The sequence below is a fragment of the Myotis nattereri genome (genome assembly GCF_964212035.1).
Source record: "Myotis nattereri genome assembly, chromosome: 4".
Lineage (NCBI taxonomy): Eukaryota > Metazoa > Chordata > Mammalia > Chiroptera > Vespertilionidae > Myotis > Myotis nattereri.
In genome coordinates this window covers 77,326,843-77,354,048 of record NC_138079.1, presented here as the reverse complement: position 1 = coordinate 77,354,048, position 27,206 = coordinate 77,326,843, and the positions used below count along the sequence as shown (strand labels likewise).

Below are 27,206 nucleotides of genomic sequence, written 5' to 3'. Positions count from 1 at the left end.
GAATTAAAAGAAACAACGCTTTTAAAGAATATTCAACGAGTATGTCATTAACCATGTTATGAAAAACAAAATAATCAAGTACATATCAAGTTACATTTCTTAACACATGAATTTGTACTCTAAATCTGGTATCAAATTGTCCTATAAAAATAGTTATATATTTGAGAACTATAGTACAGGTAATTAAATGATCATAAAAACGATCTGTTTCCTTTCATTTGCTGACATGACACCATGGCTTTTTAAAGGGAAAGAAAAACTGCAGCCTACAGGAAAATTACCCAAACTGCTGGATCACTGACGCTATCCAAGTTCAGAAAGTAAATGTCTTCTTCACCACCAAGCTCAAGGTGGGGATGTCTCAGGATCTAGGTAGGCCTCTCACACGGTCCGGGGGGGCAGGCGCTGTTTATACATGCCCGCTATCGCTTTGGCTGCACTGTAGACCATCTGTCGACGTGACATGCCAGTGAAAGCCAGGTGCCAATCAGTCCGGCTGACATTTGCTAAACTCTTTTCCAGGACTTCGCCCACTGTCACCAAAAGGCCTGACCACCTCAGGTTGTAGTCCTGGGGAGTTAGACTTTGCGCCTATAGAAAAATGAAATTTAAATTATTTATAATACATTTAAAAATCATCGGCAATAGCTGTAAGTGACACTTCAAAGGCTCTCAGGTGGCTCTGAATACTGATGACAGACCCTGAGAAACAGCTAATGCTGCCAACTGTATGAAGTTCCAAAGCTATGAAAGAATCAACACGATATTGCACACAGCTAATTTGTTTAAAATATAATCAACATCTTAAGTCTAATGACTATATCTCACAGCTCAGGGTCAGAGGGCCTAAGCTCTACTTCTACATTCGGTGTCACTTCAGGTTCATAATAAAATTAGTACTAAAGTAGAAATATTGTATCTCTTTACAGTTATGAAATTCCTACCAGAAAGAAGGAAATTGCATGCATATTAGGCTTTAATCCATTCAGAAAAGGATAGTTTGATTAATTTGTAGAGTACCCCCAGAAACTTTATTTTCATGTGAATAAGTTAATACCTATAAAATAATATGCAGTCCAGGATAGCATCATTACACCATTCAAATTCCAACAGTAAGGAAGCACAGAATTAAACTCTTAGGACAGATAAAAAAGGAACAGGGAGAGCTGAATAGCAGGAATAAAAGGAAGGCACATGCTTTGGTATCTTAGTTTTGAAGCTCATGACAAAAAAAAAGTAAACAATGACAATAGAAAAAAGGCAAAGTAAAAAGCAAATGACACTCTTTCAGTATCACTCTTCAGAATTAACCACATAACAGCTTGTTGCGTTTTGTTTTCTATTAATATATATGATGTTAAAGTATACATGTGCGCATATGTAAACATATGGATCATACTAGATGAAGTTTATTTTTACTTGGCAATATATCCTAAGTTTTGATGCTTTGTTCTTTGAGCATTGTATGTTTTTCCCCCAATATGTATTCCTAAAAATAAAAATTACCCTTCTGCAATGGTCAGCGAACTTTTTCTGAAAAGGGCCAGACAGTAAGCAGTCTAAGCTTTGTGGGCGGGATGGTTTCTACTGTAACTAGTCAATTCTACTGAAGTACAAAAGCAGCCATAAACATGTAAATAAATGGGCAGGAGTGTGTTCCAATAAAATTTTACAAAAACAGGCAGGCATGCCAGATTTGGCTGCAGGCTACTTTTTTTGCTGACCCCTGAGGCACCCTTATAATGACCAAGTTTCTAATATTTACCATTACAGAGCCTTTTGTCAGAATAGTGAATAAAATGGTCATGGGGTGAAGAGGTTTCCAAGACTCCCCTGACGAGTGCTATAATAGACTGAAATATAAATGTAAAGGTTGATAGAATTATGAAAGCTCAATGTTTAAGCAGGTATATGTAAATAAGTTGTGTCCCTCTACCTGGATGCTTTATGGGAACAGATATGTCTGCTAGAGAACACTTTCCTTACCTAGTATTGTAAAACCAAACCCTGTTGATAAAGTCCTAACAGAGACTACAGTTAGAAGCATAAGAGTTGATGGAATTACCATGCAAGTTTGTAGCTGAATTGGTGTATTTGAATGGGCTTTACATGAAATCACTGTGTTTCCTTTACCTGACTACTTTGGGGATGGACACTGTATTTCACTGGGGAATGTTTCGTCTACCTAGTATTGTAAAACAGAGGCATGTACATCTGCCCTTCAAGCAGTTAATTAGGCATGCTATATGGAAATCAGTACAACTGCCTCAGCCCACACAGTGTAGGATAGAAGCTGGAGTGATGGTAGGGGCAAAAAACCTGTGAGTGCCTCCCAGCAATGACTACTGGGACTTTGGATCAGAGAATTTCCAATTGCGGGGCAGTTGCTACCTTGTTATTAGACATTCTTGACTGAAGGACTTACACTGCTGCTGCTGAAGAAATGCCCTAATGGGATGGCAGTGACCAGAACAATGAGCTTTCATAGTTCTATTCTCCTACAATATTATGCAAGTGGTTTACACAGGATCGTGCTGCCGTGGGAATGCGAGGAGGAGATGCAAGCAGGGAGTCTCTTTGCTTGTGGGACCAATTCTGGAGACACCCGAGGAGCTGCTGGAACCAACTGCTGCATGGACAGGGCCCTCTGAACAGCTCTCAGGTGAAAGACTCCTTGGTTTACAAATGGCAGTTCCAAGGTGAATGGACAACATCCCATTTGGAAGGCCACGACCCTGACTTAAAGTGAAGAGAAATCAGCAGGGTGGGCTGAAGTGCATGCTGTTTTCCTAATAGTGATGGAAAAATTGAACAGTGGTAAAATCCCCTATGTTTCAGTTTTTACTGATTTACCGGCAGTGGCCTGGCCCTATGGTCAGGCAGGAGGGCAATGGGAACCCAGCCTGTTAAAAGGATGCCCATATGGGCTGAGGGAAATACACTTGCTAGACTCGTGTTGCTGCCTGCTCTATGGACCAGCACAGTGGCCAAACCTAATGTCCTTCCCAAAGGTAGAAAGGTTTGGGTATAAATGGAGAGAAGGAAAAATAGTTGCTATGGGTAAGAGAATGAATAAATGGTTTATGTAATGAGGGAAATCGAATATTACATTAACAACTCAAAAGGCTCAATGCAAGAGATGATACTGTCTCTTAGCTTCATTATACATGCATGCCTTGTTTTATTTCACTTCACTTCCTGCTTTACAGATATTGTTTGTTTTTTACAAATTTAAGGTCTGTGGCAATCCTGCATCAAGCAAGTCTATCGGCACCATTTTTCCAACAGGCTCAGATAATGGTGAGCACTTTTAAATTAAGGTATGTGCACTGTTTTTTATAGACATACTGATATTATTGCACTTATTAGACTACAGTATTGTGTAAACATTACTTTTATATGCACCAGAAAACATTGTGGTGGTCTGAAACCTAACCTGCACTATCTATGAGGCATGCTTGTACCAGGTGCCTGCAAGGGGGAAGCCCTATATTGCTGGCATCGCCTTTGCTTTGGGAACCTGAACAGATCAAACAGAAACCTGCAAACCTGAGTGGCCCCACCCTGGGAGACATTTTCATATATGAAAGACTAGAAGTTATTAATAACTGAATGGGAGCTTAATGTGCCTGTATCGTTTATGACTGTTTCACTATAAGAAATACATAGTTAGTCTTCATCCCAATTTTTGGCAGAGCTCCCAAAACTCTTGTAATTTCCTAAGTGTTAAGAGCTATAAAGATGTATTAGGTTAATGAGGTGACTAAGGTTGAATCATATGAAACTGCCAATATTTGACTTTTTTAGACAGCAATTCCATATGATTCAACCTAATTACTAAATCGACCATTTTGTCCAATTTTTCTAATTTATTGGTATAACAATATGCATAATATTTGCTTACAATCTTGTAAACATCTACAAAAATGCTTTCTTGTACTTCTGAAAATAAATTACGGTATAAATAAAAGGTTCAATAACTTCAAAATTCCAAGCATCAATTCTTAGTCCCCATCTAAGCTGTAAACCTAGAGAGCCACAAGTTGCTTTCAGGGATTCTATGCACACATCTGCACAATTTATATGTGAGTGCATACATGTATTTTCTTGGGAGAGAATCCAATAAAGTTTTGAGATGACAATGTGCATGAGTACAAATGTGATAGAAAAAAAGTCAACTGCCCTAACCAGTTTGGCTCAGTGGATAGAGCATCTGCCTGCGGAATAAAGGAACCTTGGTTGCGGGCACATACCCAGTGGGGAGTGTGCAGGAGGCAGCTGATCGATGTTTCTCTCTTATCAATGTTTCTAAGTCTCTATCCCTCTCCCTTTCTGTAAAAAATCAATAAAATTTATTTTTAAAAAAGTCAACAAAAATGCCATTTACAAATATTCCATTTTGTTCAAGAAAAAAAAGTAACAAATGTAGAAAGAATCAAAATCATTACACATTTATGCCTCAGTATAGAAACAATGTGAATAGGTAAAGACATATGGCTTTCACTAAGGTTCCTACTTACCACCAAAGAGGAAGATCAAGACAAAGGGAAAATAAAGGTGAACATAAAACCAGAAGAGGTAAATCTCTTTTCATCTTAGGGTAAGGAAAATAGTGATGAACTATATTACCTTTTTAAAGACAGTTGGAAAACAAAAGTAAGGAGGTACTAAAACAGAAGGAAAAAAAGCTAGGAGGCTATTTCCAACAAAAAATCTGCCCACATTTTTATTTTGAAACAATATTGAAAGCTTCCCTGGAGCATAATGAAAATGGAAAAACTAACCTGTTGTACGAATTCCAAAGGCACTGGTGTAGCTTGTGTAAATGTTTCTAGGTGAATGCCATGGACAGGATCTTCCACTATCAAACAGCCAATATCAAACCATCTGCAACAGAATATGAGTTTCAAGTTATGTGCTAAATAAGAGGTATATGTAATATCATTTTGATAAAATATTAACAGATTTCAAAAAGGAAATGTTTTTCTAATCAATTTTCAAGAAAACCCATAAAAATATGTAAAATTCCCTTGGCTTAATTCCAAGAGGAGGAATAATAGAAGAAAAATAATTGAAAATGACTTATCATGGAAAGTTCTTGTGTATTCACTGTGGTGCTAGTGAATACATGTTAGAAGAACTCCAAGGTCGTCTTTGTTCTCTAAAATACTATCATGCTCCTAAACATGTCCACCCAGATATCCCTTTCAGCTCAATAAATCTAAAACTGCAACATCTATCATACCCACTAAACCTCTTCCATTTCTTTCACTATTAGCGCTGTTGGCTGAGGAAACTTTCACTTCTCCTCCCCCTCTTCTTCCTACTAATCTTTCAACTTCACCTCACTCCCTGCCCCAGGGAGAAAGAAAAACGGCAATCTCTACTGATCAAGTTCAAATAGTTTGTCATGCATAATATTTTTGTCTCTTGAAAAAATATGGAAAATTTTTTCTATATAGCCAACTGGAAAACTTATTAGTAAATTAAAAAATAAGCTCAGAGGGAATAACAAATCCTTTCCTCATTCCTGATAAATCCTTCACAATGAAAACTTTTTCCATTGAAATATACTTGTAAGTTGACTTAAGTGAAGTCAACTGTACCACCACCAGCATTTTCATTAACCAGAATCAAAACCACGAGATGCTCTATCATCACTAATCATCCAGAAAATGCAAACCCAAACCATATGTAATATCATCTCACACCTGTTGAAATGGCTATTATCAAAAAGGTGGAACACTTACAAACTGTTGGTAGAAATGTAAATTGGTACAGCCACTATGGAAAACAGTATGTAGGTGTCCCAAAAAATGAAAAGTAATATCATATGATCCAGCAATCTATTTCAGAGTATTTATAAAACACTAAAAGATATACGTACCCCTATGTTCACTGCAACATGAATGGATAAAGAAAATGTGTACACAGACACTGGAATATAATTCAGCCATAAAAAAGGACATCTTGCCATTTATGACAAGGCACATGGACATTGAGAGCACTATGCTAAGGGAACTAAGAGAAAGACAAATATTGTATAATTTGACATATATGGAATCTAAAAACAAATTTAAAACACAGAACACGACATATAATGAGCAGATTGGTGCTTGCCAGAGGCTGGGTGAAGGGGATCAAAAGGTACAAACTTCAAGTTATAAAATAAGTCATGGGAATATAATGTACAACGGTGACTACAATGAATAATACTGTATTGTATATTTGAAAGCTACTAAGAAAGATCTTAACACATTTCATACCGCTCAGGAGTTTTCTCGTGTTTCGCGCGCCATCTGTTAAGGACCTTAGATGTCAACACACTGTCTTGTCCACTGTGGGGCGCGGTTACAGTGTTTTGGCCAGGTTCAAGCCTCGGGCTAATGAAAGGACAGGGTCCTCTCATTGCCACGTGCAAGTCCCAGCTGGAAGGCAGGGCCCTCCCAGCACAATCATAGCCAACGGCTGTGGTTGTAAGCTTGAACCTATGGTCCAAACACATGGCCCCACGTGCCTTTGTACACCCAAAAGGTTGTCAAGTGATATGAAGCAGCATGAACCTATGTGTATTCCAGCGAGTGGAAAGAAAAAACTTCCTACGATAGCCTGAAGAGTTGGTGCCGCCCATGGAAAAAGGAGCGAATCTAGGTACTTATGTAAATTTTGTTTGGTCCCTCTTCATAGAGGAAAATGTTCTACGCAGTACCATACGTTAAAAAGGTACTAGGAACATTAATTGTTTGTTTTTGTAAGTAAAAATGTTACAATTATTGAAAAACAACACCTAAAGTGCATTATGATCTGTAGTTATGATTTAAATAACGTGCAGTTTGCCCAAAAACATGCAGTCCCTGGCTTATGTCTTAGAGATTTCTATGCGGTACACAATGTGTTAAGAGTTCTCATTACAAGAAAAAAAAAAGCCTCTTACTTGTCAGGAAGCAATTCTGCAATAAAGTTTTCTACTGACACAGCAATCTGTTTCTCATGGATCACTCCAGTTCGACGCAAGGTATCTATCCGTTCCTGGGCACCCTGAATAACAGGGTAGATTAGAAACCATTTCAAGTTATTCATTACTAAATATACTAATTTATGATTATACAAGCAATACATGCATACATTTATACACACACACATCTACTCATTCACACAATACAGAAGACAAAAGGTGAAAAAGTACAATCATGTTCCTCTCAGTACTTGGTTTGGAGTATGCCTTCCAAATTATTCCAATTTGCGTTATTGTTTTGGTTGCTACTGTAAAATGAATTATTTATATATTCTATGTTCTAAATGGTTATTACTAATATAAGAAAACTGTGTTTTTTAATGTTAACCTGGCAAGGAGCCCTCCTACTGAATAAAAATTTTTTATCCATCCCAGACTTTTAGTTGATTCTCACAAATTTTCTAAGTAGGCAATCATATCAATAGTAAATGTTTATTCTTCTGATTCTCTTTAAATATAACTTTAAGGTGACAGTTTTAAGTTTTATTCAGGAATATTATCACCATTAATGAAACAAAATTGAGGGGCTACAAACATTATGCAGATAAATCAAGATCATGAATTAAATAATCTTTTTACAGAAAACTAAAAACTGGACTAATGAAAACAAGGTTGCTGTTTACTATTTTTATCTGAATCACTTCATAAACAGCGATCATGAGTAATGTGTTCAAAAAGCAAGATAAGTTATTTCTAAATAAAATTAGCCATAGTTAAATACCTATTTTTATTTTAGACAGCAGAGCTTAATAGTGAATGAGATTAAGGGATCAATTCCTATTCAAGTGAAAACTGAGAAAGCTAAGATACTTCTAGAGACAACTGAAATTTATTTCGGAGATAAAGAACAGAAAAATGAAAACTAGATGAGAATGAGTAAAGATATTAACTTATAAAGATGAAGGATGAAAAGATACTTACATTAAATCAAGACTGTATTTTTGCTTACTCTTAACTCATATCTCTAGTATATAGCACAGTGTCTAACCTAATAGGCCTGTAGTAAGAACTCAACTACATGAAAAACTGAACAAAAGAAAGAGCTTCTGAGGGCCTGTATCGCTAATGTTCAGAATCTAAGTAATTTTTTTGGGGGAAAATGTAATGAATAAGATAAACTTAGTTCTTTATACTGGATATCATAAATTTACCTAATTCACTCCTCCCAGGAGGCAGTTATGGCTGAATTTTAATTATAAAGTTGAAATAAATGTTAATTCAGTAAAAACTATTAATGCATTAGGGGTATGTTTAGAGACTCACCCCTAACTCTTTGAAGGTGATATCTCAGCTATACACTATAACAAAATATTCCTAGATTTTATACTTCCAGGGAACAGAAACTGTTCATTTCTTAGTATCCTACAGCACTGGACTTTATACTTTGTAAGGGTCATAAAATATTTCACTGAAATTAATTAGCACCTACTAGAGATATAGAAATGAGCTAGGTAGACAAGTCTAATTCTTTTTTTGTTTGTTTACAGAATCCAGAAGAGAAAATGAAGAGGGGGTTATATTCACCTCTCTTATCCTCTGACCGCATTAATTAAATGTGGCATCTTTTGGAGTCACAATTATAGAAATTTTAATATCATTCCCTACCAATATCCTGAGAATGGGATTTTACCTTTATTTTCTAAAAGTACAGGGGATCAAAAATTAGGTGGTATAGAGGCCACATTGAATTATCTCAGTACTAAAGTAAGATACCCAAAGACCCTAGAGCTTACCCTGTACTCTAAGGACTTATACTAAGAGTTATGAATTTAGTGCTGTTAACTACGAGAGTTTAATGTTAATGAATAAAATATATACATTATGGTGTATTTAAACATAGCAGACATAAAACAAAGTTATTTATTAATTGGTTGGCAAAAATGCTGTAATTAGAGGCTCCTAACCCTGAAGAAATACATACTCATAAGTGTAAAGTATTATTAATAGTGATAGTAATAAAAAGCCTATGGGATTTGAGGGTCATTATCTCTTTAGTAATTGATTTGAATGTGAACACTGGGTTAAGAATATCTCTTTTAGGATTCATTTTCTTTTTGTGCTCTTTGCATGTTTACTCCCCCAATTAAAAACCCACCTTAGGTTTCTTTAAAAGTCCACTATGTCTTTATAACACTACAGAGTTGTCCAATTAAAACCAAGCTGATCATTTCATTATGTAAAAACCACTTAGCTCCATACAGACCACAGGATTATTACCAGAATTATGAAGAGATTACTGCCAGTTTCTACACCCAGAAGGTCTTCCTTCTATTACTTACTTTTAATCCAGCTGCATAGCCCACTGGTTGTGGGGCAATATTGGACTGAACAGCTTCCCCCATAACCACAGCTAAGCCAAAGACCTCCTGGAAGGCATCTCGGACAGCAGCAACTTTTACTTCTTTATTTGAGGTCACTACAATATCCAGTTCACCTCCAGATTCTACAAACAACAGCAGAAAATTTCAATTCCAAATTAAAATAATCAAATTCTCACAATTACTACCATAAGTTGACATTTCATTTGCATAATTATTACTAAGCTCACAGAACAATGCAAGATAGGCATTTTATTCCAACAAGAGCTTAGCCCAGAACTACCAAATTTTCCTTAGTTTTAAAAATGAGAACTAATGCATTATCTAAGGGAATCTATTTGCAAACAGAAGATGGCACATACCTTCTAATGGTTCTGATTATCATATCTGCCACAAATACAGCACCACACTGTTCTGTATTCTATGAACTACTGTTCCAGAACATATTAGTAGCTCTCCCTGATGACAGCGTGATATAGTCAAACAGCTAGGGAGATGCTACACACCATATTTCTTTCTTGGAAATTTATAAGGTACATTAGCATAAAGATTCTGAGAAATCCAACAATTAAAAATCATGACTATAACCCAGTCCTTCCATGCTTAATCTGTTCATGGAACACTTTTTTAGCATCTAATAATAGCTCCTGTTCCATAGATATCTATTTGAGAAATGATGTTAGGGCCACTATGAAAACAGATTTTCTATTATATTGCTCTACTAATTTAGCCAAGTTTCATTTTCTGATTAAAATTTAGATAGACACATTTATTGCATTTTAAAGGCTGTAAATCAAAATGGTTTTTCTACTGTTAATTACTAGAGACATATCTATCATACACAAAATTCTAACACCACATGGATGCCACAGTTGCCAATCCTTCAGCAATCATAGGAATATCTGACTTGTGAAATATAAGTCACATATTTGGGACACTATTTATAGAAAATGACTATTACTGATGTAACCTGTCAAAGACTTGCACAGAAGTTCTGCACTAAAAAAGGACTACCATGAAATATGCTTTTTATCTAGAAAATAGTTTAAAATATGGGAGATGAAGTTTTATTATACATCCCCATCACTGAAAAAAAAATATACCACAAATAAATGGATATTTATAAATTACACATCTATTACTGACCTAAAACAAATAATGCAAGTATATATTAAAAAAATGAAATGCCAACTTTTATAAAACCTGAAATTTAAAAAGGCTAAAAGCAATATGAATTTAAAAATTTTAATATTGCAATTATTTTAAAAACCTGTGTACTATTTAGAGTAATTTAATCAAATGTGCCTAATTACTTTTAAGATCTTGAGCTAACATTTCGTGATACACTGAATTCAAAGGCCTGGTTCTCAGCACAGCATACTTTGCTACTTGGCATTAGGCTATCTCTGGTAAGAGAGATTTCTCAAGAAAGCCATCTGTACTGTAAAATATTTTGCCCCAGAAACGATGCTATGGTTTTCCTAATAAATATCTTCTGGAACAGTTGAAAATATTTTCTAAGTATCTGAGTTTTTTATTATGGATCCCCCCCCCCTTTTTTTTTTATCAGACATGACTAAGACCTAAAAGCAATAGCTCACATAGGAGAGAAGAGGAAACATACTTTTTCTTGTTTTTTTTCTTCCATATGAGACTTCTCTTGACTCTAGCTGAGTACTACTCCACTAAGCTTTCACTTAGCGTGGCCTTTCATAGCAAAGGGAGAACTAATTAAAAGAATGTAGAAAGTTAAACTGTGTTAAAATATATTAGAGCATTTCTAATAGCTCTTGTGCCTTTATGATGCACTTAAAATTTTTAAATCAAATGATTTCAAGAATATGAGTAAAAATATTGTTTCACTTTGTTTTATTAGATAAGAATGGTCTTGCTTTTGCTGTCAAGACAGTGTCTGCTTTTCCACACTCAGTATTACTTTTTAAAGCTGATTAAGATTACATGTTACGTTATCTAATAATATAAACTTCACTTTGTATCTCTTCCTCCATCCTTGGGGTTTTTTTCTTTACTTTTTCTTGATGTCATGCAGACTACTGGCTTGAGAAATGGTCTTGGATTATAGTCCTAACTATCATTTTCTAGCGTCATTATTTTGTGGAAGTCACTGAACTTGTTTTATAGAAAAGTACCTATCACCTCACAGGGCTTGCTCTAAGAATACATAAAATAATGGCTTTCACAGTCTAATACAGTACCCATTAAAAGAGCAAGAGCTCCAAAAATACTTTTTCTCATTCAAAATAGGAGCTTATGGAGATTATCATGATATGTTCATTGTCAAACTTGATTATTATGAATACGTAAAATCAATATGCATGATAGGGCCTGATTTCTAAGTCCTTTAGCAGGTATAAACTCCAAAAATAATTAAGCTGATTTAATTCCTGATTCAAGGGAAGCAAAGTGGTTAGTTGTCAAAAATTGAATATGGGTTTAATCTAGTTCCACCAAGCTGCATGACCTAGGATAACTTAAATCTCTCTGAACCCAGGTTCCTCATCTAAAACTTGAGGAAAATAATACCTATATTGCAGAGCTCTTGGTACAATCAGGGCCTGGCAGAGCAAGCATTTAACAAATGGTACTTAGCATTGTTAGATCTTGTCCTTTGACATTTACTACATAGTAAGCTACCAACTCATTAAAACTCATTAAAACTACTGACTTTTTGCCCTAACCAGTTTGGCTCAGTGGATAGAGTGTCGGCCTGGGGACTGAAGGGTCCCAGGTTCGATTCCGGTCAGGGGCATGTGCTTTGGTTGCAGGCACATCCCCAGTGGGGGGTGTGCAGGAGGCAGCTGATCGATGTTTCTAACTCTCTATCCCTCTCCCTTCCTCTCTGTAGAAAATCAATAAAATATATTTAAAAAAAACAAAACAACTATTGACTTTTTATTGCCATTAAAAACCTATATTCAGATACCTGGTACACAGCTTTGGCTTGTAAATTACCTTAAACAGAATTACTAATAACTGGTCACTGATATTGCTAAATGATTATATTTTTTCACATACTGGATATGTACATTAAAAATTAAAGGGCAGACTGCATGTCTATGTCAACTGTCTGGAGGATTCTTGGTAATGAAGATTCAAAAAATGGATAAAACAGCTTTCACAACAAGTAATTACAGTAATCTACAGTATTAATGGATTAACTTCCTCTAAAAATATTATTACTGAGTTAAACATAAATATACTTATTTAAAATAGATAACTGAAGAAATGTCAAAATCAAATATAAACAAAGCATCACTTCAATTAACAGTGAATAAAGTAAAAGTCATATAAAGCAAGTGACTAGCCACATTTACACTTAAATTCAGTAAGTATGCATACTAGTAATTCATACTGTTTTTACTCCTCCAAAGTTTATTCTGAGTTTTCAAAATGCATTTAATGGTGATTAAGAAAAGATGCATTAAAAATACCAAGACTAAGATTTGACAATTAATATAAGACGACTATTAAGAGGATTTCTACCAATTTTAAGACCTGTGGATTTCCAATTAATGGCTAACATTAGCACATACTTTTAAAATACATGGCAGATGCTAGTCTATCTTAAGTACATACTGATATATGGAGCCATGCCAGGGTCCAGCGTTGTAATCATGCTTTCTACAGAATGTTTTGTTTTATCAAGCACAGATTTCACCATAGGATTCCCAGCTACACCCTGCATAAAACAAATTAACATATAAATACCCATTCTAAGCAAAGAAAACAATGATCACCCGATAATGAAATAAATTATTTTTTAGGTTTCCAATGCATCACAGAACTGTACTTTTATAAAATATAAGAAACACAAGGTTATAATAATGTTAAATTGCTATTAAATTTCAAAATGCTTACTCTCAATTTCTCTTCTTATCTATCACAAACCCACAACTAACTGCAGACCACATTTTTAGTAGCACTGGTCTGGGACGTATGTATATTGTATCTACATATGTGTGCATGCATATATGTTTACTTAATTTCTATGTATATGTTATTTCACTTATCTATCTAAAAGACTAGGCAAAACTTGTCCATCAAGGTCCCAAATAAAGATTGTAATCAGATGTCTCCATAGACCCATACTTTGTTCCCTAATAAAAAAATAAAAATAGTGAAAACATTCTTATCTATTCCCCAAAGCAGCTACCTGTTACCTTAATATAAAATATTCTGCTATGTTTTACCAGAGTTTCTTCTTTGTCCTAATTCCTGTTTCTTGTTTTGTTCATACCCAAATTCTCACTTTTAAGCCAGGCCTCTGGATTGTGTGGATTTTTTCCAATTAGAATTAACATTCAATATTACATTAGTTTCAGATCTACAGCATAGTGAACAGATCTTTATATAACTTACAAAGTGATCCCTCAATAGGCCTTGCACCCATCTGATTCTTAAAACCATATATTAGAAATAAGGACCAGGTCTGAGTACCTCCTTCCTGTGCTACACTTCTCCCATGGTAAAAGATTCTTGAGAGAGCAATGACTCAAGATGGCATCTGGCTAACAACCATGATTCCACCTCTTCCAACCTACCATTAAACTAAGGTGATTCAGAAAAAACAATGAGTTCGTTAACACTGACATTAAGACTGTCAACCAACCTTATGCTGAACATCAGAAGTTATTCATAAAACCTGGAGAGCAAAACTGGGTATTCAACTGATAACTGACATAATGATATGCTTTTCACAAGTGATAGTCCTTATATAAAGAAAGCCTTTAAAAAGCAGAGAGAGATATGAAAAAATAACAGCTTAGAAAAACGCCATCTTCATGAAACATGAAAAATGCGGTAAGTCAGTCAACCACATACTAATACCTAAAAATGTTTAATATACAACTAAACTGCAGCCAAGCCACCAGCAGAATATTGGTGGGGGATTGTGGGGGGTACTCATGGAGCGATTCCAAATTTCACCAAGAAAAATAAATGGAAAAAATAGTAAAGAAAATTTTTAAAGAACAGAGAAATCAGCAAACTTACACAACCAAATACTGATGTATCTTTATGGATGCAGAGACCCAAAACTGCCTCGCTTACTCATCAACGAACACTCCGCCGTCCCCACCTCAGCACAGAGTAGGCTTTCAATGAATATTAATAGTTACAAAAACTAAAATAATGTAGAACTGTTTCAAGGACAGGCAGAGCAGTGGAATAGAATGCAGAGCCCAGAAGCTGATACTAACCAACAATTCAGTAACTGAGATAAAGGTGACATATCAAATCTCTGAGATATTATGTTGGAATAGTCGATTAAGTGGTTGAAAGAAAATTAAAATGGACTTCTACCTCATATAATAAAGTAGGTATAGCTACGTTAAATTGGCAAGTATAAAAAAATAATTAAGAAACCAAAGAAAAACATTTATCATATATTAATATTGGAAAAAGTCATTTTTATCATGAAAAAAATTGAAAAGAAATTAGACTGATAGAAATGAGTCCTGAAAATTTAGAAACTTTTGTGACAAAAAGCATATTCTTACTACAATATCAGATCTTATGAATTCATTAACAAAGTCATCCCAATTCAAAACTGAGCAAAGAACATAGAGATTTCACAATAGAAAACTAAATTGAAAATAAATCTGAAAAAAAAGTTCAAATTCAGTAAAAAAATGCAAATTAAAACAAGGTATTTTTTTGCCTTTCAAATTAGAAAATATTGTACTTCAACATAATCATTGCTAACAAAGTGAAAAATGCTTTAACAGTCTATTTTGGAATAACCTTCTTGGACAACAATATGTATCAGTAATTTTTTTTAATTTTGTTTTATTGCTTAAAATATTACGAAGAGTGGTACATATGTCTCCTTTTTCCCCCCCTTGACCTTCCCCCGGCCTCCCCTACCCCCCAGTGTCTTGTGTCCATTCGTTATGCTTATATGCATGCATACAAGTCCTTTGGTTGATCTCTTACCCCTGTATCAGTAATTTTTAAAGTGTTCACTTGCACATACATTGGGAATTAATCCTGATGAAACAGGTGAACACAAAGATCTGCATATAAGAGCACTCATCATAGTTTTATTGATAAGAATTACAATTAGAAAATGCCAAATCGCCGAAACCGGTTTGGCTCAGTGGATAGAGCGTCGGCCTGCGGACTGAAGGGTCCCAGGTTCGATTCCGGTCAAGGGCATGTACCTGGGTTGCGGGCATATCCCCAGTGGGAGATGTGCAGGAGGCAGCTGATCGATGTTTCTCTCTCATCGATGTTTCTAACTCTATCTCTCTCCCTTCCTCTCTGTAAAAAATCAATAAAATATATTAAAAAAAAGAAAATGCCAAATCACATTAGCAAAATAAAATATGGGAAATAAATGCAATGGCATGTAGGGCAAAGCAGCCAGAAAGAAAAAATTTCTGAAGATATGCTATGGCTAGGAAGATATTCCTGATATACCGTAGGTAAAGACAAACAAAAGACATCTCCACATGCACTACCCCAATTTGATTTTTATTTAAAGGGATTAACATCCACATAGATATGTACAAACAAAAGACTGAAACTATAGAAAACTGGTAAAGAGAATAAAAATCATTTTTTCCCTTACACCATTTTATATTTTCAAAATTCTCTCTAATGAATGCCTATTAGTTTCATAAAAGCATGGTTTTTAAAGTAAATAAGCTCACCTTGATAAAACCCCAGAGTCCACTCGCAGATGCTTCATCTTGATCTCTAACAATTCTAGGATCTTCTTGTTCCTCTGGAAAAGTAATGGCTGAGGTGGTTTCAATTCCTGGGGCCAGAGGTGTCGAACTGGCTTGCTGAGTAATGGGGGCTGGCAAAATACCTAGTTAATGGCAAAAATGTTTAATATATGTAATTTATTCCATAAACAATTTCCTATAAAAAGAAGATACAATATATGAGATGAGCAATTTAAAACAGCTTAAATAATGTATCTGTATACCCAGGCATTTCAAGATTGAGTTATGAACTCAAAGAATCACCTAAAACTATTTTATAAAATACAAATGAAACAAAATTCCAAAAAATAAATTTCTTTTTTTCATAGGCTTACACCAATTGTCCTGAAAATGTACAAATAAAATAACAAGCAAAAAGTACTTCATGGTCTGGACAGTGTTGCTCAGTGGTTAGAGTGCCACCCCGTGCACAGAAGGATCACAGGTTGGATTCCTGGTCAAAGGCACATACCTGGGTTTCAGGTTCACTCACCACTCTTGGTTAGGGGCATATGGGAGGGCAACCAGCTAATGTGTCTCTCTCACATCCATGTTTCTCTCTCTCTCTCTCTCTCCCCCTCCCTCCCTTCCACTCTCTATGAAAAGCAATGGAAAAAATATCCTCAGGTGAGGATTAACAAGAAAAAAAAATTACTTCACATTTACTCTTATTTAGCACTTGGATGTGGTCAGCTATAGTTCTAATCTGTTTAGTGCATAATAATCACTGGTGTAAGCACCCAAGCCCATCACATAAAAGCATATAACAATTAGTACACATACTCTCTATACCAGTGATGGCGAACCTTTTGAGCTCGGCGTGTCAGCATTTTGAAAAACCCTAACTTAACTCTGGTGCCGTGTCACATATAGAAATTTTTTGATATTTGCAACCATAGCAAAACAAAGATTTATATTTTTGATATTTATTTTATATATTTAAATGCCATTTAACAAAGAAAGATCAACCAAAAAAATGAGTTCGCGTGTCACTTCTGACACACGTGTCATAGGTTCGCCATCACTGCTCTATACCCTATTTAAACTCAAAAAGAAAATTCACATACACATAAACATGGGTATAATACTTTTACTCTACAAAAAAATTTATTTGTAAAGGTTGATATGCAAAGTTGGATAATAAAAATTACAGCAAAGTTGTTTCCTTTCCTAAAATAAGAAATGATAGGCAGAAAATAACCAGGATGAAGTTTTAATATTGGTTTCTTAACAACCATTCCAGAGAGGCCAATAGAAGGTATAGCTGACCTAGAAAAGAAATGACCCAATACCACCAATTTATAGCACACAGAAGCTTTTATTTGGTTTTAAATTTTTACCAGGCTAAATAAAACTGCTCCCTGGACTATTCAGTCCTGATAATTTTTTAAGTAAAGTTTTAAAAAATTCTCAAATTTAATCTTGATGTTTCTCAATAAGTGCACAAAATATTAGGGCAAAATTTTGGAATTTTGTCTGACAGTCCATATACTAATCATGTACTACTAAGTTTTACAACATATAAAAATCATATACTAAATTACATCAGCTTTATTTTAATAATTTAAATAGCAAAAACATGAGAATAGGAAACTCTGAAAGTCCAAGAAATTAGTTTAAAACATTAATGCAGAGAAACTGGAACCCCTAATACATGGCTGGTAAGAGAGTTGCTTTGGAAAACAGTCTGGTGGTTTTTAAAGTCAGCAATTCCATGCCTACGTACATATCCAAGATAAATGAAAATATGTCCACACAAAAACTTATACACAAATGTTCATGGAAGAGGTATTCATAATAGCCAAAAAAGTAGAAACAACCACCAATGAATTAAATAAACAAAATATGGTATATCCATTCAATGGCATATTACCCAGCCATAAAAAGGAATGAAGTATTGACATATGCTACATGGATGAACCTTGAAAATATGCCAAGTGAAAAAGCCAGTTACAAAAGGCTGCATGTAGTAAGATTCCATTTACATAAAATGTCCAAAATAGGCAAATTCAGAGACAGAAAGTAGATTAGTGGTTGCCTAGGGCTGTGAGGATTTGGGAGGAAGTAGGGAGTGACTGCAAATAGTTATGCAGTTTCTTTTTGGAGTGATTAAAAGGTTCTGAAATTGTGGTCACGGTTGCATAATTCTGTAAATACATTAACTAATGAATTACACCCTTTAAATGTGAGAATTATATGGTATGCAAATTATATCTTATTATTATTTGAAAAACAAAACATTATTTGAAAAACAAAACATTAGCTATAACCACTTATTTCAAAGTATGAGTAAGAGAGGATTACCCGTTACTGGAGGTGCAGAAAAGGACGGCATCAGGGGTGTCTGGGGAGCTCTTCCCGCATGTCCCCTTGTAATGTCATACGCTGACCCGACAGAAAATCCTGATGTGGGAGGACCCGAAGGGGGCACAGATGGAAGAGTACTTGGGGCAGAAGTTGAAGTTGGGAAGGGGGATAAAGGGGGATTACTAAAGGCTGCAGCAGTTGGTGGAGACACAGGAGGTGGTACAGCGGTAACAAGTGGTGGAGCAGAAGGAACTGGTGAAGGAGGCACAAAAGGCAATGATGCTGAAGGCCTCACAGGAGGCAGGGATGGCTGAGGGGTAGAGGATGCGTGTGGTGGCAGGGACTGCACAGAAGATACATCTGGAGAAGAAAAAGAACTGGTTGCAGCTAGGAAAAGGGGAAGAGAAAAAAAAAAGACAAAATTGGAAACACTTTCACTTAGTTTTCATGACTTTCTTCTTGCAAAATGTTTAAATATAACAGACCACATCCTATGATTTTAAAAATGTATAATTTAAAATATACAACAAATATGACTTCCAACTCCCAAAAACACTTAAAATAAGTTTTAATATATGCATTTTTTAAATTGACACAGAAAAGAGAAGTCTCTTCACTATCCTTAAAACACACTATATGCGGGGATCCTTATCCCCCTCCCTATGTGGGAGTCCATTCTGTGGGACTCTTGCCCTCTCCCCACGTGGGAGTCTATACTTGTTCTTGAATAAAACTCCATCTTTGCTATACCAAAAAAAAACAACCAACAAAAAACAAACAAAAAAAAACATTATATGCTAGACAACTCCATGTACCGAAAGGAATGGGGGTGGAACACATCGCGGCAGAAGCAGCCGTAGCAGCAGAAGCAGCAGCAGCAGCAGCCAGTCCTGCTGCAGAATTTGGTGGAGGAGTTCCAGGAGGTGTTGTCTCTATTCCACTCTCTTCCATCATTTTTCTTTAATTATGATACACTATAAAATTATAAAAATGTAATAAGTATTACACAGTAGTCAAAGCATATTTTTAAAGCTTGTATAGTTAGAGAATAATTTTAAAGAATAATCTTTCGGATGGGTGTTTCAGGCTTCTTAGGATATATTCCTAGAAGTGGGATCACTGGGTCAAACAGCAATTCCATTTTTAATTTTTTGAGGAAATTCCACAGTTTTCCCCTAGTTGTACTAGTCTGCATTCCCACCAACAGTGTACTAGGGTTCCCTGTTCTCCACATCCTTGCCAGCACGTGTTGTTTGTTGATTTATCTGTAATACTTTCAACAACAAAGATAATAAAAAATAATAAAGAAATATACCAAAAACAAAATAATCATTAAGAGACAGCTGTCTTTATGTTTACAATGCCACTTATTTCCAGATGAAGGGTCTGTCAAAATTCCTAAAAAAAACCAGTCTGGAAGAATGTTAAATAGGCAATCTGTGACATACTTATTACTGGGAAATAATTTTATGTTAACTATATAATTAATCATTATGATTTTATGTTAACTATAATTACTCATCCAATAATTTCAAACAGTAAATTACTAATTTACTTTCTGTCACATGCATGCATTTTATTTATTTTAAATATTTTTTTTTATTGATTTCAGAGAGGGAGAGGGAAACGGAGAGAGAAACATCAATGATGGGAAAGAATCACTGATCAGCTGCCTCCTGCACACCCCACATTGGGGATAGAGCTGGCAACCCAGGCATGTGCCGACATCGAACCCGGGACCCTTCAGTCTGCAGGCCGACACTCTATCCACTGAGTCAAACCAGCTAGGGCGATGCATTTTAGATTTATATCTGGGTTCCAGTCACTATTACATTTAAAATAAAAATCAGTATTTTTGAAACACTTCTTCTCTCCCAATAAAGCATTGTATGTGGGCTACTCCCGTTAACACTGAAAAATAATAATAAAATATGCTCAATTCTCAGTTTTCCTCACATTAATGGCTAAATGATATGTCAGTTTTAGAAAAGTTAACTATAGCAAAAATGCCACTAGATACCAGAATCCTAACAGACGATAATGATGACAAAATATGGAAAAATTCCTTTATAATTACAAAATTTCAAGCCTGTCTCCAGCATAAATTCAAAACTTCTAAATACACCAAAATGTTTTTCCTCATGTTTTATCCTTCAGTGAAGGCTGACTACTTGCGAAGCATTGTAGTGGTGCCTCTGGAAAAACAATGGATGCACAAACAGGATACTTAGAGTCCAGGAGATAATCAAAGAGTAATACCAATGTACAAAGAATTGTAGCCCGAGGTATGTGCTCTGGGTGTGAGACAGTTTTGTATGACAGGAATGATTTTGACCTGAAGGTCAGGAAAGGGTCCCCCAAGGTTCTGAAGAATGTGCAGAATTTAATTAAGACAAAAAAAGTGAATGTATAGGAAATATAAAGGCCCTGAAAAGGTAGAGGAAACAAGACACATTAAGAAATCCCATGTGGCACAAAACAGAAAAGAATGAGGACTGGAGACATAGGCTCAGGCCTATTATAAGGCTCAGGCTGTGTTGAGCCTTATAAGCCAGAATAAGGAATTGGGTTGTTTTTCTTAATATTTTAAAGAATTAATTAGTGTTTCATTTTGTTAAAAATGTTTTTTTAAATTGATTTTTAGAGGGAGAGGGATAGATAGAAACATCGATGAGAGAGGAACATCCATCAACCAGCTGTGTCCTGCATGCTCCCTACTGGGGATTGAGCCTGCAATTCCGGCATGTGTCCTGACTGGGAATCAAACTGTGATCTCCTCACTGAGCCACACCATCTGGGAAGGAATTTTTTTAAGGACAAAAAATCACTATAGGGCATTTAAGCTGGATGTGACATTGTTGTCTTTTGTTTTAACATTTTGAAGAAATTTTAAATTCACAAGAAGATGCAAAAATAGAACAGAGCTCATGAGTACCCTTAACCCAGCTCCTCCCAATAATAGCATCCTATAATAAAAGGCTAATATGCAAATCAACCAAATGGTGGAATGACCGAATGCTATGACGCACACTGACCACCAGGGGGCAGAAGCTTAACACAGGAGCTTCCCCCTGGTAGTCAGTGAGCTCCTACAAGGGGAGTGCCACTCAGCTAGAAGCCCTGATCTGGGCTCACAACTAGCAAGCACAGTGGCAGTGGCAGGAGCCTCTCCCACCTCCATGGCAGCACTAAGGATGTCCAACATCCCCCAAGGGATGCTCGACTGCGAGAGGGCACAGGCCGGGCTGAGAGACCCCTGTCCCGAGTGCACAAATTTCGTGCACTGGACCTCTAGTCTTATATAATCTAGTACAATGATAAAACCTAGGAAATTAGCATTGGTACAATACTAGTAAATCAAACCATAGACCTTATTTGGATTTCACCTGTTTTTATATTTGTGCGTATGTGTGAGTATAGTTAGATGAAGCTGCATCATAACCACCATCACAATCAGGATACAGAACTATTCTGTCACCCCCAGGAAACCCCTTGGTCACATCCTGTCACATGCTTCCACCAACCGTTAAGTCCTGGCAAAAAACATTCTCTAATGTTTTCTCATTTTGTAAATGTTACATCAATAGAATCGCACGCAGCATATAACCTTTTGAGACTGGCTTTTTTTCACTCAACATAATGCCCTTGAAACCCATCAAGTTGCTGGGTGTATCAATAGTTCTTTTTTTACTGCTGAATAGTGCTCCATTTTATAGATGTACTAGTTTTATCCATTTATCTCCTGAAAAACATTTAGACTGATTCCAGAGTTTGACAATTCATATTTGTGCTGAGAAGATTCTTTTGATGACAGTATGCAAACTGGGCCACAGGACAGTCAGAGTAAATGCAGAGAGACCATTAAGAAGGATACAGAAGTAGTTCAAGTAGGAAGTAATAACACCCTAGATACCTAGGGAGATGGGGAAGAAGGTGCTTCTGACACTTTTGGTTGTCAGAACTAGAAAGGTACTACTGGAATCTAGTAGATAAAGGCTGGGGTACTGCTAAAAATCCTACCACACACAGGGCAGCCCCGGCAAGAAAAAATTACTTGGCCCCAAATAGCAATGCCAAGGTTGAAAAACTTTGGCCTCGCCCTAACCCAGCCGTGGGCAAACTACGGCCCGCGTTTGAAATGAATAAAACTAAAAAAAAAAAAGACTGTACCCTTTTATGTAATGATGTTTACTTTGAATTTATATTAGTTCACACAAACACTCCATCCATGCTTTTGTTCCGGCCCTTCAGTTTAAGAACCCATTGTGGCCCTCGAGTCAAAAAGTTTGCCCACCCCTGCCCTAACCGGTTTGGCTCAATGGATAGAGCATCGGCCTGCGGACTGAAAGGTCCCGGGTTCGATTCTGGCCAAGAGCATGTACCGTGGTTGCGGGCACATCCCCAGTAGGAGGTGTGCAGGAGGCAGCTGATCGATGTTCTTCTCTCATCGATGTTTCTAACTCTCTATCCCTCTCCCTTCTGCTCTATGAAAAATAAATAAAATATATTAAAAAAAAAGAAAAAAAAACTTTGGCCTATACTAAGGTGGTGATAGTGGAGCTAGAGAAGAGTGGATTTAAGGAATGTTTAGGTGGTGATAGACTGGATATGGGTCAATGATGGTGAGACACTTGACTTGCACAACTGGACAGAGATGGGTATCATTAACATAGGGAACAATGGAAGAGGTATTTGCTTGATATCTTTCCGGGGTTAGGGTAATGTAGTGTTTACATGGGCATGCTGAATTTAAGTCCCTTGAAACATCCAAGGAAAGACAATGACTTGGTTTGTAGCTTAGAAACCACGCAAGCGTGGGTTCCTTTATTTTACCTAGTCTCCAAAGTCATGTTCTGAGATGACTAAGAGAATACCAAGTGAAAAGAGAATACGAGCCAACTAGTCATTGAAGAAGAGCCAGGCAGAAGACAAGTGTACAAAGAACAAGAGATGAACAGAAAGATAGGAAGAAAACCAGGAAGACTGTGGTGTCCAAACAGCCAGTGTGTTCCAAGGTAGAGACAGGCAACAGTATTAAAATCTGCAGGATCAAAGAGGATGGCATCTAAAACTTCAATAGATTTGTTAAACTGGAGACGATGTAGTGAGAGCTATTTCCTTGGAAGGAATAGGGTAGAAGTCTGTCTGGATTGGACTGAGGAGTGGGAGGCAAATATGCATGATCTCTTCCAAAAGCTATCTCTTCTTCATCTTCCCATTTTTCTATTAGTCATTCATGTCCTACTACAGACACTACCAAATCCTTACAATGGCTAGTGGAAGTCAGACTTAAAGATGACCCTCATCCCTAACATTAACAAATGTGTTGGCAAAAGAACTTGCCCAATGAATACAATCCGTAGTATGGAATAATTAGGCCATTTATTTCAGCCTTTAAAAAGCTTTACTCTTTGAGAATTGGCTTAATGACAATATTGGGCAAATTTTGTATACATAAATGTAAGACCTTCTACTACGCAAGAAAAGCTATCGTGGTAAAATAACAGTGAAGCCCTAACCAGTTTGGCTCAGTGGATAGAGCGTCAGCCTGCAGACTCAAGGGTCCCAAGTTTGATTCTGGTCAAGGGCATGAACCTTGGTTGTGGGCACATCCCCAATAGGGAGTGTGCAGGAGGCAGCTGATCGATGTTTCTTTCTCATCGATGTTTCTAACTCTCCATCCCTCTCCCTTCCTCGCTGTAAAAAATCAATAAAATATATATTTTTTAAAATAACAGTGAAGTGTCAGAGTGGTTAAAGGTTTTAGTGGTCAAGCCTGGGCACAAAAAGGAATATTTATGTATCAACGTTGAAGTGGATGGCTACTTATAAGGATACAAAAAAAAAAATCAATGGAATAATGGAGCTTTGATAACCGTAAAAGCAATTACTGTTGATGTATTACAGGTGCAAAAGCTGGTCTCTATTACCAATGAGTGAGCGCCTGAGCAGGGTGTGGGTTTTCCGTCTTTGCGCTCTCAGCTCTGATCCCCAAATAAACTTCCATCAATGTTCACAGAATTAAACAGTGGCTGACATTACGAAGCCTGGAATGCCCAAATGTGCCATTTCACAGAAATGTACATGGCGTCTCTGAAGACCACTTTGAATGACAAAAACTCTGTTGGATATAAACTCTGCCAATTTGGGATACAGGCTCCCCTACAACGTTGCCTGCAGGAGGTCCCGGGAGCTAACAAAGAGCAGAATACAAAAGCCCCTGGAGCGGCGTGGCGCTGACCCGGGAACCTACGGGAAAATAAGCTACTTCCTTCCCACTCCGGTCCGGTGTGTTGACCCAGCCAAGGCGGGAGCGGCCGAAATCCTGCTAATGGGAGGCAGCGGCCTCCCCACAGGCTCTGCCACGTCTCCAGGCCCCGCAGGGCTGGGCTAAGGTCAGCGGGCGCCCGCCGGTGTCTCCCCCGGCGCCCGAGCGCAGGAAGGTGGAGCCCAAAGGCCAGGGGCGCCGGCCTCGGCACCTGGACGAGGGCGAAGCGCCGGAACGAGACCCCCGAGCCGCACCCACGGCAGCACCGCAGCTCGCCCGGCGAAGCGTACCGGCGGCCGGACTGCACCCGGCGGGCTCCACAGCCCGCGCCGGGGAGGAAAGGCCGCAGGGCTCCGGGAAGACCGCAGCCTCCCGGTGGCCGGCAGCCCGCCCACCTCGCAGGGACAACAACGCCCGCCGGCGCCCTCCCCCGGGGCTGCCGCCGCCCGCATGCACCCGCGTTGCTCCCAGGCTGACGCTCACCTGGGGGCCCGAGGAGTGTCTGCGTGGCAGCCGGAAAGTGGGGGACCGGGAACTCAGGGAGTTAAGACTACGGCTCGGAGACCAGGAGGAGGCACAGAGGAGTCGCACCGCGCGTCCCCGCCTCCAAGATGGCCACGGAGGCGCACGCCCCAGCGCCTGCCACGTCGGCATGGCGCCCGGCCCCGCCCACCGGCCCCCGGCCCCGCCCACCGGCACCGGCCCCGCCCCGGCCCACTCTCCGGGAACCCCGCCCCTGGCCCGCTGTAAACCTGTCTGAGGACCTGGGTCCGAAGGTCCTGCCAGCCCGGGCTTGGCGCTGCCTTACTCCAGAGCCTTCTCCAGCCCAACTGTCGTCCTATCCCCTGCGCAACCCCACCCTTACCACCAGGAGTGTCCTGTGCCGGGGCCCCCAGAGGGATGGGGATGAGCCAGCCAAGGTCATCGAGCTCAGTCCCCACCTCCAGGAAGGGTCGAAACAGGGAACTTATCCCATGTATTTTCAAAGATTTCCAGATAAGAGCAGTTGCGTCAGGAGAGAGTGGGGTGGGGACAGGTAGCATCTACTGTACTGATTTTTCCTCCCAAGTACATGCATTACTTTTTTTTTTTAAATGAAAACTAAAGACAAAGATTATCAACAGAAGTGCAAAGTCAAGAGTCAGGAGGGCCAATCTGAAGGCTCTAGACCCAGCGGTTCTCACCTGTGGGTCGCGACCCCTTTAGCGGTCAAACGACCCTTTCACAGGGGTCGCCTAAGACCATCCTGCATATCAAATATTTACATTACAATTCATAATAGCAACATTACAGTTATGAAGTAGCAACAAAAATAATTTTATGGTTGGGTCACAACATGAGGAACTGTATTTAAAGGGCCAGAAGGTTGAGAACCACTGTGAGAGAATCCTTTCTTGCCAATCCTTTTTTAACCTCATAAATTCCACTTAAAACAGTACTAAAAACAGTCGATGCTCAATAATGTAGGACATTAAATAAATTGATGACTGGAGTACAGTAGAGAAAATAAGGAATTGGAAGTCAGAAGTCCTGGTTGGGTCTGGGACCACCCTACTGCCAGTTGTGCAGTTTTGTGCCTTGCACAGGTCACTCAGTCGCTATACACCGATTTGTAAAATGGGAATAATATTATCTGCCATTTCTCAGGCAGGTATGAATCTAACAAAATAAGGCATGTGAAAGCACTTTTTAAATTGCCCAGTGTTAAACACATGGAAAATTGTTTCTGTGGTTCCCAAATTCCATCAGGAATCCATTCATAGATTTAACATTAATTTATCTCTTGAACTTGACAGTTTTAAGCATTCTGAAATACTTCACAGAAAAGTTAATACTATTTAACTATGCCCTGCCTTCAGATCTCACTTTGCAACTACCATGGATTGTTCCCTTGGTGGTGACGCTTATCCTATCCACTGAGAATGTGTGTAGGTGGCTATCTAGGTTACTCTCCAGAAAGTGCTGTTTGGGGAGGTGCTGAAAATATTACCATCTCCATCCTCTTTGGTTAACACCCTTAATAACGAAAAGGTCTGTTGGTTTCTTCATTCAACAAATATTTATTAGTGGCTGCAGTATGCTGAGCATTGGGTACCAGAAATGCAGCAATGAACAAGATAGACAGGTCCTGACACTTAGGGAGATTTTGTTAGTGGCAAGAAAGGAATACTGGGGACTAACTATGGTTGTGGGAAATATTGATCGTGGTCTGTTAACCATGTTGGTTAAAGAAAGGACATTCTGACCTGGCTGGGAGTTGTACACCCTCGAAACCTGGGAGTCAACCTTGGAGTGCAGTCCATTCTCATGGAAAGATTAACACACAATGGAGTCCCACCGCAGCCCCTTACTTCCCAATGCCTATAGTCCAATTTCCCGTGTAATCTTTGTTCTACCCTATATAAGCAGCTGGCTTATGGGGGCAGCAGCGCAGATTTTTGTGGATGGCCTGCCGCTCTCCCATACTGCCGGCAGTATTGGAATAAACAGTCCTTTCCTGAATCTCTGAGTGCGTAGGGTTTGTGGCTTCCCACCGACCTGATCTCTGCCATAACAGTTTCATTCTC

The 27,206-nt window shown here is 38.0% G+C and overlaps 1 protein-coding gene and 1 long non-coding RNA gene across 2 annotated transcripts in view; both read right to left on the bottom strand.

The window, feature by feature from the left end:
- Nucleotides 1-25,247, bottom strand: PRRC1 (proline rich coiled-coil 1). Its single transcript, XM_081088816.1, has 9 exons — nucleotides 25,123-25,247; nucleotides 19,187-19,345; nucleotides 18,369-18,758; nucleotides 16,008-16,168; nucleotides 12,931-13,033; nucleotides 9,295-9,458; nucleotides 6,935-7,038; nucleotides 4,785-4,887; nucleotides 1-591 (listed from the first exon to the last, which is right to left on the bottom strand). The coding sequence occupies exons 2-9, from the start codon at nucleotides 19,323-19,325 to the stop codon at nucleotides 382-384; spliced, it is 1,374 nt and encodes a 457-aa protein (XP_080944942.1). The 5' UTR covers nucleotides 19,326-19,345; nucleotides 25,123-25,247; the 3' UTR covers nucleotides 1-381.
- LOC308517611 overlaps nucleotides 1-27,206 on the bottom strand; it is a 775,374-nt gene that overhangs the window by 2,393 nt on the left and 745,775 nt on the right. The gene's annotated exons all lie outside the window — the stretch shown is intronic.